Source organism: Cetorhinus maximus, chromosome 6 (assembly GCF_964194155.1).
Source record: "Cetorhinus maximus chromosome 6, sCetMax3.hap1.1, whole genome shotgun sequence".
In the NCBI taxonomy this organism is placed as follows: domain Eukaryota; kingdom Metazoa; phylum Chordata; class Chondrichthyes; order Lamniformes; family Cetorhinidae; genus Cetorhinus; species Cetorhinus maximus.
In genome coordinates this window covers 84,185,814-84,199,027 of record NC_135884.1, presented here as the reverse complement: position 1 = coordinate 84,199,027, position 13,214 = coordinate 84,185,814, and the positions used below count along the sequence as shown (strand labels likewise).

General features: G+C 44.4%; 1 protein-coding gene across 1 annotated transcript in view; it reads left to right on the top strand.

Moving 5' to 3' along the window:
- cog4 (component of oligomeric golgi complex 4) overlaps window positions 1-13,214 on the top strand; it is a 62,521-nt gene that overhangs the window by 27,811 nt on the left and 21,496 nt on the right. Inside the window, exons 6-11 of the mRNA XM_078543926.1 lie at window positions 1,300-1,405; window positions 3,144-3,301; window positions 4,803-4,861; window positions 9,770-9,903; window positions 11,008-11,126; window positions 12,671-12,837. Coding sequence (XP_078400052.1) covers window positions 1,300-1,405; window positions 3,144-3,301; window positions 4,803-4,861; window positions 9,770-9,903; window positions 11,008-11,126; window positions 12,671-12,837 — 743 coding nt within the window. The remainder of the gene's footprint in view (window positions 1-1,299; window positions 1,406-3,143; window positions 3,302-4,802; window positions 4,862-9,769; window positions 9,904-11,007; window positions 11,127-12,670; window positions 12,838-13,214) is intronic.

Below are 13,214 nucleotides of genomic sequence, written 5' to 3'. Positions count from 1 at the left end.
CTTCAGAAATTCACCAAGGCTCCTTCGACAGCACTTTCCAAACCCATCACCACTACCATTTAGGAGGACAAGGGCAGCAGACACATGGGAACACCACCACTTGGAAGTTCCCCACCCAGCCACTCACGATCCTGACTTGGAAATATATCACCGTTCCTTCCCTGTTGCTGGGTCAATATCCTGGAACTCCCTCCCTAACAGCACTGAGGGTGTACCTACACCACACAGATGCAGCGGTTCAAGCAGCTCATCATCACCTTCTCAAGGGTAGCTAGGGATGGGCAATAAATGCTGGCCCGAGCCAGTGAAGCCCACATTCCACAAATGAATTAAAAAAAAAGAAACACTGACCGATATGACTGCAGTAGAATATCCAACAAGGAAAAGATTTTAGTTTCCCATCTGCAAATCATTCCCTTCTAACTGCCTGTAAAAGTAGTTTCCAAAATCCTTCACTGTTAGTCCAAGATAGAAATTCAGAAGATACAAACATTTCTCTTGGTTTGATTTTGCTGTGTGTAAATCCTTCCTTTCCAACCTACTGTAAAACAAGTTTCTAAAATCCATCACTGTCAGTCCAGGATAGAAATTCACAACATTTCCTCCTCCTGCTGACAGGGTCAGTGATGACCGTGAATGGGCCCTGCTGCAATTTGCCCTCTATAAAGATGGCAACCTCTAGCCTGGGTCTACCGTCAGCATTCAACTGTGCATGAATGGTGTTGGCATCAAATGCAGCCATCATCTAAATGGAGAGAGATTGCAGAATTGAGGTATAGAGGGGTAATGTTGGATAGGTTGGGTCTGTGCATTGGAGTGTAGAAGAATGAGAGGTAATCTTATTGAAACATATAAGATTCTGAAGGGACTTGACAGAGTGGGTGCTGAGAGGATGTTTCCCCTTACGGGAGAGACTAGAACTAGGGAATATAGTTTAAAAATAAGAGGTCTCCCATTTAAGACGGAGGTGAGGAGAATTTTTTTCTCTCAGAGAGTCATGAATCTGTGGAGCCCTCTTCCCTAGTGGCAGGATCATTGAATATTTTTAAGGTAGAGGTACTTAGATTCTTGACAAACAAGGGAGTCAAAACTTATCGGGGGTAGGTGGGAATGTGGAGTTGAGGCCATAAGATCAGCCATGATCTTATTGAATGGCGGAACAGGCTGGGAGGGGACGAATGGCCTACTCCTCCTAATTTGTATGTTTGTATGTAACTTGTTGGTGTATTTTTGCTTTGGATATAAATGTACTTTAGTTGAATCTTAGTTGCCAGCCTGATCTATTTTCTGTTACTGAAGATTGCAAACAAAGCTGAAGAAAACCTTCACCTGGCACTGAGCACTGAAACGAGTGATCGCAGGGCGGCTGTTACCTTTGCTGACACACTCACACTGCTCTTTGAAGGTAGGATTGTCTCAGTGAGTCTAATAGTTGCATTGACAGGCTGGCCACAAGGGGTTAGAACAGTGGTCTGCCACTTCCTCACCCTGAGTTTGAATCCAATCTGTTCTATGGCATGAAAGTCACTTCTCTTGCTGCTTCACCAGCCTAATGAACTACACCTCTTGTAGAATTAGTGTGCTTGAGCTGGGAGATTAAAAAAAAAATCATTTGAGTTGTGAGCGCCAATGGCAAGGCCAACAGTTAATGCTCATTCCTAGTTGACCTGTGAAGATGGTGCTGGGGCTGCCTTCATGACCCACTGGTACTAGGTTCATATAACTGAATGGCTTGTTGAGGCAATTCACTAGGTAGTTCAGAGTCAGCTGTGTTACTATGGGTCTGGAGTGACATTTGTGCCAGACTGGATAAGGACAGCAGGTTTCCTTCTTTACTCTGATTTTTAATGACACGTTGTCATGGCACACTGACAGCACTCCTGCTGAATGAGGGCTTATGCCACACCGGTGTTGCTACCATTCCCAGTGTTAAATTTCGGATACTTTCTGCAGCATTTCTCTTTCAGTTTTTTGCCTTTTCTTGCTGGAATGGAGTATCAAACTAAGCAGTAACTTTACACACTTCTGGTTAATAATTGGTCACAGGTAAAATAGATGTATTCAGAAAGCTGCAGAATGTTTCCTTTTGCTGACTGTTTGGGCCCTGTGTGCACCTTTCAGCTCAGATTGTTTTTTTATTTGTGCTTGGGATGTGGGCATCTCTGACAAGGCCAGTATTTATTGCCTATTCATAATTGCCCTTGAGAAGGTAGAGGTGACTTGCCACCTTGAACCACTGCGGGTAGGTACACCCCATTGCTGAGGGAGGGAGTTCCAGTGACAGTGAAGGAACAACAATTTAGTTCCAAGTCAGGATGGTATCTGTCTTGGAGGAGAACTTGCAGGTGGTGGTGTTCCTGTGTGTCTGCTGCCCTTGTCCTTCTAGATGACACACATTGTGAGTTTAGAAGATGCTGTTGAAGGACCCTTGCTGAGTTGCTGCAGCATGTCTTATAGATGGCACACACTGCAGCCATGGTGCACTGGTAATGGAGGGAGTGAATGTTTAAGGTGGTATATGGGGTGCATTGTCCTGGATGGTGTCGAGCCCCTTGAGTGTTGTTGGAGCTGCACTCATACAGGCATGTGGAGACTGTTCCATCACACTCCTGACTTGTGCCTTGTAGATGGTGGGCAGGCTTTGGGGAGTCAGGAGGTGAGTTACTCTCCAGAGAATTCCCAGCCTCTTGCAGCCGCAGTTATTTATGTGGTTGGTTTAGTTCAGTTTCTGGTCATTTGGTAACCTCCAGGACGTTTATGATGGGGGATTCAGTGATCGAATGCCGTTGAACATCAAGGGGCCATAGTTAGATTCTTTTTGGAGACATAATTGCCTGGCACTTGTATGGCACAAATATCACTTGCTACTTAGCCACCCAAGTTTCTAGGATGTTGGACCTATAACAGCCTATTTGCCACTAAGCACTGAAATGGCAGCATCACTTGGTGAGGTTACACGATGGCTGGTATGGGAATTGAACAATGTCACATTGGTGCATTACCTCTCTGAGCTTGAGGCTGAGGCACATGGTTGATGTGGAGTAGAGGAAGGATTACTTTCTATTTAAGCTGTAAAAGGGATTCAGAACTTGGAGGGGTGATTTTGACGGTACAGAGTTTATATTGTTTGATCTCTTTCACAGGGATCGCTCGTATAGTGGAGACTCATCAACCCATCGTTGAAACGTACTATGGGCCTGGGCGGTTGTACACACTTATTAAATACCTACAGGTGGAGTGTGATCAACAAGCTGAAAAAGTAGTGGATAAGTTCATTCAGCAGAGAGATTACCACAGAAAGGTAAATCAGAGCTCCTGTATCTTTGTATAAACTAATTTTTGACTCGTGTTATTTTGTAGGGTGCCTTGTTTGCCTGCTGTTGGCCCTGTAAGGAAGTAATCGTAAATTGATACAACTGAAAAGGAGGCCATTCAGCCCATCGCACCTCTTTGAAAGAGCTATCCAATTAATCACATATCCCTGTTACTTCTGAAAAGCTGTACAAATGGTTTCCCTTCCAGTGTTTATCCAATTCCATTTTGAAAGTTATTATTGGATTAATCTTCAACCACCCTTTCAAACAGTGCATTCCAAAGTAAAAACCTGCTGCACTAAACAAAATTTCCTCATCCTCTCACCTTTGAAAATTCAAAACTAGATCAACCATGATTGTAACACAGTGCTGGCGAAAGTCAAGTCTCGGTAGTTGAGTGTTGAGGGGTAGCAGCAGGTCAGTGAACAGCACCTGTGGGGGTGAGGTACAGATCTGAGCCTCAGTTAGATTTCATGGAAGATCGGAAACTGCACTCTGTGAGTAAACAATGGGCAGGATGGTCCCCCTCCCCCGTTGGGGAGGTTGTACGAGAGTGGGTGCGAGCAGCTGGGTTCCCTATTGGCACCCCCAGTTGGGGGCGCACTGTCATTTTAGGTGGGCAGGCCAATTAAGGCCTGCCCAGCGTGATATCCGCCTGGGAGTGCTGTGCACTCCCCGTGCAGCCAGGAGGGATTCCCTTAGCCTGGGGTGCACTGTTTCGCATGCCCCCCACCCCCCACTCCGCTCGCCGACCAAAAGATGCAGCCCAGTGTCTAGGAGTGAGGATTCTTTCTTTGTTTAAACTGACTATCTACTTCCCTTGCTTAAAGTGTAATTTTCTTCGTCAAATCCCAAATTCTGAACCTTGACTTTGTGGCTGAAGAAAAATTGTCTCCATTATTTGAGTCATTCTGTCCATTTCCAGCCCAAGGTCTGTTCTGATGTAAATGGTGTGAAAAATGTTACTGCTGGAAACAACAAAAGCACACATTCAAATGGGATAACTCAATTTTTTTTCACTTTATTTCAATCAGTTGACCATAAGCTGAAACATTAAGGCCAGAGAGTGACAGTCATTTTGCCCTCCTCAGTTTTCTCTCCTCTTCTCCTGAGTGTGATTTCACAGGCACTGTCAACATTACAAAACCTTGCTCAAAGGGGTCACTGTTCATGTGGGATGCTACTTCTAATTGCTACATGTTCACTCCTGCTGGCGGGGAAGTTTGTGTGTGGCCTGACCTATTTTTATTTGCATTGTTTTCAATTCCATGGAAAGACAACTAACAGTGGCAGTGGCCTGGCAGTCCCTTTCTGTGGAATTGTGAGGATAAACCTACAGCTAACTCTTATCGGCACAGCAATGTGGTGAATCAATGGCCTGGTGCTAATTCTGGTTCTACAGTTACTATTTGCAATTGGATCTTTACTGTAAACGCCTGTGTTACATGCAAAACAAACATTGACTTCATTCATTTTGTGGCTTTGCAGTTCCAACGAGTGCAGAACAGTATGATGAGAAGCTTAACGATGGATAAGATAGAGCCCAGGTATGAATGTACTCTGAGTAGCTATAAACTGTTGTGTATCCTGCTTTTGTTCAGTAGAAACACAATTAAATTGTTGGTTGTTTATTATCTGCACTTTTTTTTGAAAAATAATGGCTCTGGCTCTGCATCTCTTCTGTAGGCACGATTCCTGGGGTACTGATACAGTCCACTACTTTATTCTTAAGTTATGCACTCAGGTAGCGAGTGTTGACAGTGTATTTGACCATTGAAGGCACAGAAGGAGGCCATTCAGCCCAACGTGCCCGTGTCAGATCTTTGTTAGCCACGCAATTGATACCACACTCCTGCTCTTCCCCAAAGCCCTATAAAAAAATTCCCTCCATTATTTTTCCAATTCTCTTTCGACTATTATTATTGTATCTGCTTCCATCTTTCAGCAGTGCATTCCAAATCACAGCTGCTCACTGTGAAAAAATGTTTTCTTATCGCCAGTGGTTATTTTGCTAATCACCTTAAATCTGTGCTCTCTGGTTGCTGATCCTTCTGCCACTGGAAACAGTTTCCCCTTATCTATGCTATCAAACCCTTCATGGTTTTGAACATCTCACTCGAAACCCCTCTTTGCCTTCTCTGCTCGAAGGAAAACAACCCAGGCTTCTCCAGTCTCTGCATAACTGAAGTCCCTCATCTCTGGTAAGATTCTTATATATCTTCTCTGCATCTGGTAGATAGGTCCTTCAGGACAAGGCCAGTTTGGTCCATAGTGCTGCTACTGAGCTACTCTTGGTGATGGACATTGAAGTCCCCCACCCAGAGTACATTCTGTGCCTATGCCACCCTCAGTGTTTCCTCCAAGTGGTGTTCAACATGGTGGAGTACTGATTCATCAACTGAGGAAGGGTGGTAGGTGGTAAACAGTAGGATTCCTTGCCCATGATTGATCTGATGCCAGGAGACTTCATAGAATCCGAAGTCAATGCTGAGGACTCCCAGGGAAACTCCCATCTGACTGCATACTACTGTGCTGCCACCGTCTCTGCGGGTTCTTTCCTGTCCGTGGGACAGGAAATGCACAGGGATGGTGACAGTGATGTTGATGTGGATGTTGCTTCAACAGCCTCTGTCACACTCATAGAATCATACCTTACAGCCAATGTCCCAGGCACCTAGGCTCTTCCTGCGGCCCCCAGCATCACAGACACCAGCCTTCAGCCTATTTGATTCGTTCCACATGATATCAAGAAATGACTGAAGGCATCGGATACTGCAAAGGCTATGGGCCCTGACAACATGAAGCAATACCACTGAAGACTTGTGCTCTAGAAGTAGCTGCATCCTTAGCCAAGCTGTTCCAGCTGGTCACCACACTATAGGAAAGATGTGATTGCACTGGAGAGGGTGCAGAGGAGATTCATCAGGATGTTACCTGGGCTGGAGTGTTTCAGCTATGAAGAGAGACTGTCTAGGCTAGGGTTGTTTTCCTTAGAGCAGAGAAGGCTGAGGACAGACCTGATACAAAATTATGAGGGGGGTAGATAGGAAGAGACTTTTCCTCTTAGCGGAGGTATCAGTAACTAAGGGGCATAGATTTAAGGTAAGGGGCAGGAGGTTTAGAGAGGATTTGAGGAAAAAATTTTTCACCCAGAGGGTGGTTAGAATTTGGAACACTGCCTGAGGGGGTGGTAGAGGCAGGAATCCTCACAACATTTAAGAAGTATTTGGATGAGCACTTGAAACCCCATAGCATACAGGGCTATGAACGAAGTGTTGGAAAATGGGATTAGAATAGATAGGTGCTTGATGGCCGGCATGGACATGATGGGCCGAAGGGCCTGTTTCTGTGCTGTATAACTCTATGATTCTATGAGTACAGCTACAATACTGGCATCTACCTGACAATGTGGAAAATTGCGCAGATATGTCCTATCCACAAAAAGCAGGACAAATCCAATCTGGCAAATTACCGCCCCATCTGTCTGCTCTCAATCACCAGTAAAGTGGTGGAAAGTGTTGTCAACAGTGCAATCAAGCAATACTTATACAGCAATAACCTGCTCACTGACACTCAATTTGGGTTATGCCCTCATTAGAGCCTGGATCCAAACAGACAAAAGAGCTGAATTCAAGAGGGAAGGTGAGAGGTACTGCCCTTGAAATCAAGGCAGCGTTTGACCGAGTGTGACATCAATGAGCCACGCTGGAGTCAGTGGGAATTGGGGGAAAACTCTCCACTGGTTTGAGTCATAGGTAGATGATTGTGGTTGTTGAAATCAGTCATCTCAGCTCAAGGACATCACTGCAGGAGTTCCTCAGGGTAGTGTCCTCGGCCAAACCACCTTCAGGTACTTCATCAATGACCTTCCCTCCATCACAGGTTTAGAAGTGGGGATGTTTGCTGATGATTGCACAATGTTCAACACCATTCGCAACTCCTCGGATACTGAAGCAGTCTGTGTCCATATGCAGCAAAACCAGGCTTGTGCTAATAAGTGGCAAGTAACATTCACACCACAAAGGTGCCAGGCAATGACTATCTACAAGAGAGAATCTAACCATCTCCCCTTGATATTAAATGGCACTATTATTGCTGAATCTCTTTACTATCAACATCCTAGGGGTTAACATTGACCAGAACCTGAACTGGACCAACTGTATAAATACTGTGGCTGCAAGGGCAGGGTCAGACACTGGGATTTCTGAGGCGAGTAACTCACCTTCTGACTCCCCAAAGACTGCCCATATCTACAGGGCACAAGTCAGGAGTGTGATGGAATACTCTGCACTTGCCTGGATGAGTGCGGTGCAACAACACTCAAGAAGCTCAACACCATTCAGGACAAAGCAGTCTGCTTGATTGGCACCCCATTCACCAACTTAAACATTCACTCTTTCCACCACCGTAGTACAATGGCAGCAGCATGTATACAAGATACACTGCAGCAACTCATCAAGGCTCCTTCGACAGCACCTTCCAAACCTGACCTTTACCACTCAGGAGGTCAAAGGCAACAGATGCAAGTTTCCCTCCAAGTCACAAACATCCTGACTTGTAACTATATCGCCATTCACTGTTGCAGGGTCAAAATCCTGGAACTGTCTCCCTAACAGCACTCTGGGTGTACCTACAACACATGGACTGCAGCGGTTCAAGAAGGTGGTTCACCACCACCTTCTTCTGGTGAGACACTTTCTTGAACTGCTGTAGTCCATGTGGTTTAGGTACACCCACAGTGCTGTTAGAGAGGCTTTTTGACCCATTTACAGTGAATGAATGGTGATATAGTTCCAAGTCATGATGCTGTGTCACTTGGAGTGGAACTTGCAGCTGGTGGTGTTCCCATGTGTCTGCTGCTCTGTATGCTTCTCTCCAATTAAACAACTATTCACCGCAACTCTCTGCTTCCTGCCCCTTGGCTAATTTTATATCCATGCTGTCAAGACCCTTTCGTTCTGTGGACTATAATTCTGCTGGTAAGTCTATTGTGTGTACTTTCTTAAATGCTTTTTGAAAGTCCATGTACACAGCTGCTGTATCCTCACTACACTCTCCATTACTTCATCAAAGAACTCGATGAAGTTAGTAAAACACGATCTACTGTTAATAAATGTAACAAATGAACAAATTTTACTGGCACATACTTTTCAAAATTCTAATTAATTTTGTCCCCGATTATTGTCGCTAAAATTTTCTTCACCACTGCTGTTAGGCTGATTGGTCTGTAATTGCCAGCTTTATCCATTTCTCCTTTTCTTAAACAGGGGTGTAACTTTTGCAATCCTCCAGTCCTCTGGCACCGTCCCCATGTCCAAGGATAATGGAAGATTGTGGCCAGAGCATCTGCAACTGCTATGCTTTTTTTTTCATTCATGGGATGTGGGCTTTGCTGGCTGGGCCAGCATTTATTGCCCATCCCTAGTTGCCCTTGAAAAGGTGGCAGTGAGCTAACTTCTTACACCACTGCAGTCCATGTAGTGTAGGTACACCCACAGTGTGGTTAGGAAGGGAGTTCCAGGATTTTGACCCAGCGACAGTGAAGGAATGGCGATATATTTCCAAGTCAGGATGGTGGGTGACTTGGAGGGGAAATTCCAGGTGGTGATGTTCCCATCCATCTGCTGCCCTTGGCCTTCTAGATGGTAGTGGTCATGGGTTTGGAAGATGCTGTTGAAGGAGCCTTGGTGAATTCCTGTAGTGCATCTTATAGATGGTACACGCTGTTGCTACTGTGCATCGGTGGTGGAGGGAGTGAAGATTTGTGGATGTGGTGCCAGTCAAGTGAGCTGCTTTGTCCTGGACGGTGTCAAGTTCCTTGAGTGTTGTGGGAGCTGCACTCACCTAGGCAAATGGGGAGTAGTCCATCACACTCCTGGCTTACTTCCCCCAGTAACCTGGGATGTATTCCATCTGGACCTCGTGGCTTTTCTGCTTTGAGGACTACCGCCCTTTTGAGTGCCCCCTCTTCATCTATTTTTATCCTTTACAGTGTCGCCACTGTCTCATCCTTTATAATTACATTGGCAGCCTTCTCCTTTACACATACATATATTCATTCTCTATTTGCTTTCTCCTCTTTCTATGCCACTGGATAATGATTAGGAATTGAACCAAGGCCGATTTTTCCTTTATCTCTCTCTCTCTCTCCCCCTTTCTTTGCCAACAGCACCCACCCCCAAACACTCCTCTTCATCCACCCCTCTGTCCAACAAGATTCACTGGATAATGACCAGCAATCAAACTCTTGCCGATTTTTGCTCTCTCTAGCCCAAAGCACTTAAAAAACTTGCCTGACCGATATCAGCTACTTGACCAAAGATGAAACCTGAGACCTTCTGGTCTGCACAGTTTAATACTACAGCAGGCAATGTACTTAAAGCATTAGGAAGAATGGGCCAAGATATGGATGAACACTTTTATTATACTTTTAAGAATTTATGTTTGATTTTCAGAGAATTGGACACTATTTTAGCGGAGGTTACATTGATGAATGCTCGCGCGGAGCTGTACCTGCGTTTCATCAAGAGAAGGATTACTGCTGATTTTGAGGTTTGCGATGCGGTAGCCTCTGAAGAAGTGAAGCAGGGTACAGACATCTCCTTGCTGTAAATGGTGGAATTTCCATCCAACTTTAGAATTGTTGTGTTTAATTAAAATTGTTTAAAAGAGGTATTTTTTGGTATTTTATCCTTCCTCTCTCAGTCCAGTCTCTCTTGTCTGAAAAACTTGGCTGTCAGGAGGGCAGGTGAGTGGATGAGCTGCTTACAGCTTCTCCATCCTGTTGGGGAGGTGCTCAACTGACACGTAAACAGAGAGGTGGAATTGCACTAGCCCTTAGGCACTGCATGATGCTCTGCCATGCTTTCTCCTTTTGCTGCCTTGTTTCTCCCCTGCTCTTCGTGCTGCCACCGTAGGATGTCTAGGTGCCCTACTGTGATTTATGCTGATCCTTGATAGTGAATTGTGGGAGGCTATTTGGCCCAGGGGCCATTGGAGTGGAACCTGAGCCAGTTCTTGGCCAGTGTCCAACTGTGCAGACTTTGCAGCAGGAGTTAGTGGATAATGACCCCAGGAGCTGGAAGGCTGCTTGACCCCTACCCCACCTCACGCAGCAGTGCTGTATTTGAGGAGTTGTGTTGAAGCAGGATGTGAAAGTTACAAATTATGGATAACTAGAAATAACAAGACTGTACTTCTAATAATTTGATTAAAAAATTCAATATGCAACTTAATCTAAGCCATTTGTAATGGTTTGGGATACAGTGTTAATTTTATGGGTAATTTAATGGAGCCCAAAACTAGTTTCATAAATATAAGACAGTTACTAACAAGCCCAGTAGGGAATTCAGGAGAAACTTCCTTAGCCAGAGAGTGATTAGAATGTGGCACTCACTACCACATGGAGTGGTTGAGGTGAATAGCATAGAAGCATTTAAGGGGAAGCTAGATAAACATGAGGGAGAAAGGAACAGAAAGATATGTTGAAATGGCCAGATAAAGTAAGATGGGAGGAGGCTCACATAGAGCTAAAACAACAGCTGATTGACATGTTTTTGCACTGTAAACTTGATACTAATTAATTGCTATTATACTAATGTGCTAGCTGTGATTTCTCTTTGTGTATTGCTGACTGCAAAGATGCTGAATAATTTGTTGACCTGTTTCTGTGATTTAATTACTTGTTACTCAGAGCATCAGAAGGCACTGGATAAGCTGTGTAACCTCTGTTTGCTGAGCCGGAACATGCAGGAGCTAATTGGATATTACATCACCATGGAAGAGTACTTCATGAGAGAGATGGTCAACAAGGTAACTGTATAATGGTGTCAACTTCTCTCACACACATCTGAGAAGCCATGATTATCACAGTGCAGGCTCACCTTCATAATGCTAAGGAGAGAAAAATCAACCTGGGTTCCTGCTCCTGACTACTGTCTAACAGTCCCAGAGACAAGGGATGAGCCTGTGATTTCCCCCTCAATGTCAAATGGCTTACTGCTACTGGCTGTCTAGGTCCCTGTGTGGAAATGACTATTGGACAAGGTACCTGAGGGATTAATCATACCAAGAACCAGCATCTATAGGAGAGAAAGACGGGGAAGAAAGGAATACTGATGATTATGAAAACAGAATGTTTGTTAACTCCTTGCACTCAGATTAAATGACATGGCATCAATTCTTGACACTAGGTGGAGGCCTGGCCTCTCTACATGTAGAAAAGGGGGAAAGTGGTTGAGCAAATTATCCCAAGAAATTGAGACCTTCTTGGCCTGTTTGGCTCAGTTTCATTCCAATAAGGAGGAAACTACTGGAGGCATTTTAACACCATGACCATAGGATCTATTATGAAGAATTCTAGGTGCCCAGTTGTAATTCCAAGGCAGTATAGTATGATTTAGATTCAGATATCAGAAGGTAATCTGATGAGGTTTATCATTGCATCCGTTTCCAGTGGAGGATCCCATCCAAACCACTAACCTTCTCTTTTCAGGCACTGACTGATTTGTGTATTTCAACAGTTTTTGTTTCTGTATCTGCTGTCTCAGCACACACTATGATTGAACTGGGACTTACCTGAACACTGCCGTGGCTAATTTAACCATCTGGTGTGCTCCCAGCCCATGTGTACAGTGTTGCAAAAGGCCTTGAATTAATCCTGCTTCTAAAACCGACTTCACCATGGTTTCTGCATCATACATACACATATCTATAGTACACTGATCCCCATTATCTCAGCAAGGCATATGGTAGTGTGGTGGTTATGTTATCCAGAGGCTTGAATCAATCATCTAAAGAATGTGATTTCAAATCTCACCATGGCAGTTTGAAAATGTGCGTTGCTTTTATTAAAATAATAATTCTGGAAATAAAAAGCTGCTTTCGTTAAAAGTGACCATGAAGCTGTTATATTGTTGTAAAAAAAAATTAACTGATTCACTATTGTGCTTTATGGAGGAAAATCTACTATCCTTACCTGCTCTGGCCTATATGTGATTCTAGTCCCGCACAAATGAGGTTGACACTTAACTGTATAGAGACTAACGTTAATGTCCAACTATTGCGCGCCCCCCCCCCCCCCCCCCCCCCACCCCCAGTGTGATCAGTTACCTTAGAGCAACAACTTAGATTTATACACCATCTTGAATTAGTGAGCTTCAGGTAAGATAAAGCTGATGCAGAGCATGAGCGGAGGTGCCTGAAGGTGTGGATGCTTTAAAAAGCATGTTTGGAGGAGGCTTTTAAAATGGGGAATAAATCACTGATACAATTTGGGATTTTCTCAGTTTGTATGGCTGAGCTATTCGTTGAATAAACTTGCTGAGGCATTTAAAGGTTGCAATGTTTGATTACAGGCTGTTGCGATGGACATCTGTGAGAAGGGCCAGTTGACATCCAGCATGGTGGATGATGTGTTTTTCATTGTGAAGAAGTGCATTGGTCGTGCCCTGGCGAGCTCAAACATTGACTGCCTGTGTGCCATGATCAACCATTCCACCACTGTACTGGAGTCAGATTTCAGGTAATCTAGGCAATGACACTGTGCGTGCTCCTCGTCATTAATGTTAACATGTTCCTGTAGCTATTGCAACCCCTAAGGTATGTCAATCTGTTCTATTCCCTCACCCTTTTTAGTAGTGAGATTAATAACTTATTCTGTTTGATAGTGCGTAGTGTAAAGTCCAAATGTGTACCATCAAGATAAAATGTTACTCGACCACCCACAAACACTGAACCTCCTGTACTTCAGATTGAAATGGTAAATTCTGGAAACACTCAGCAGGTCAGGCAGTATCTGTGGAGACAGGAAGGGAGGGTTAGTTTCTCAAGGTGATGACTTTCATGGGTTCTGGCAGAATGTTGTTGAAACATTAACTCAACTTTCTCTCTCCACAGAGG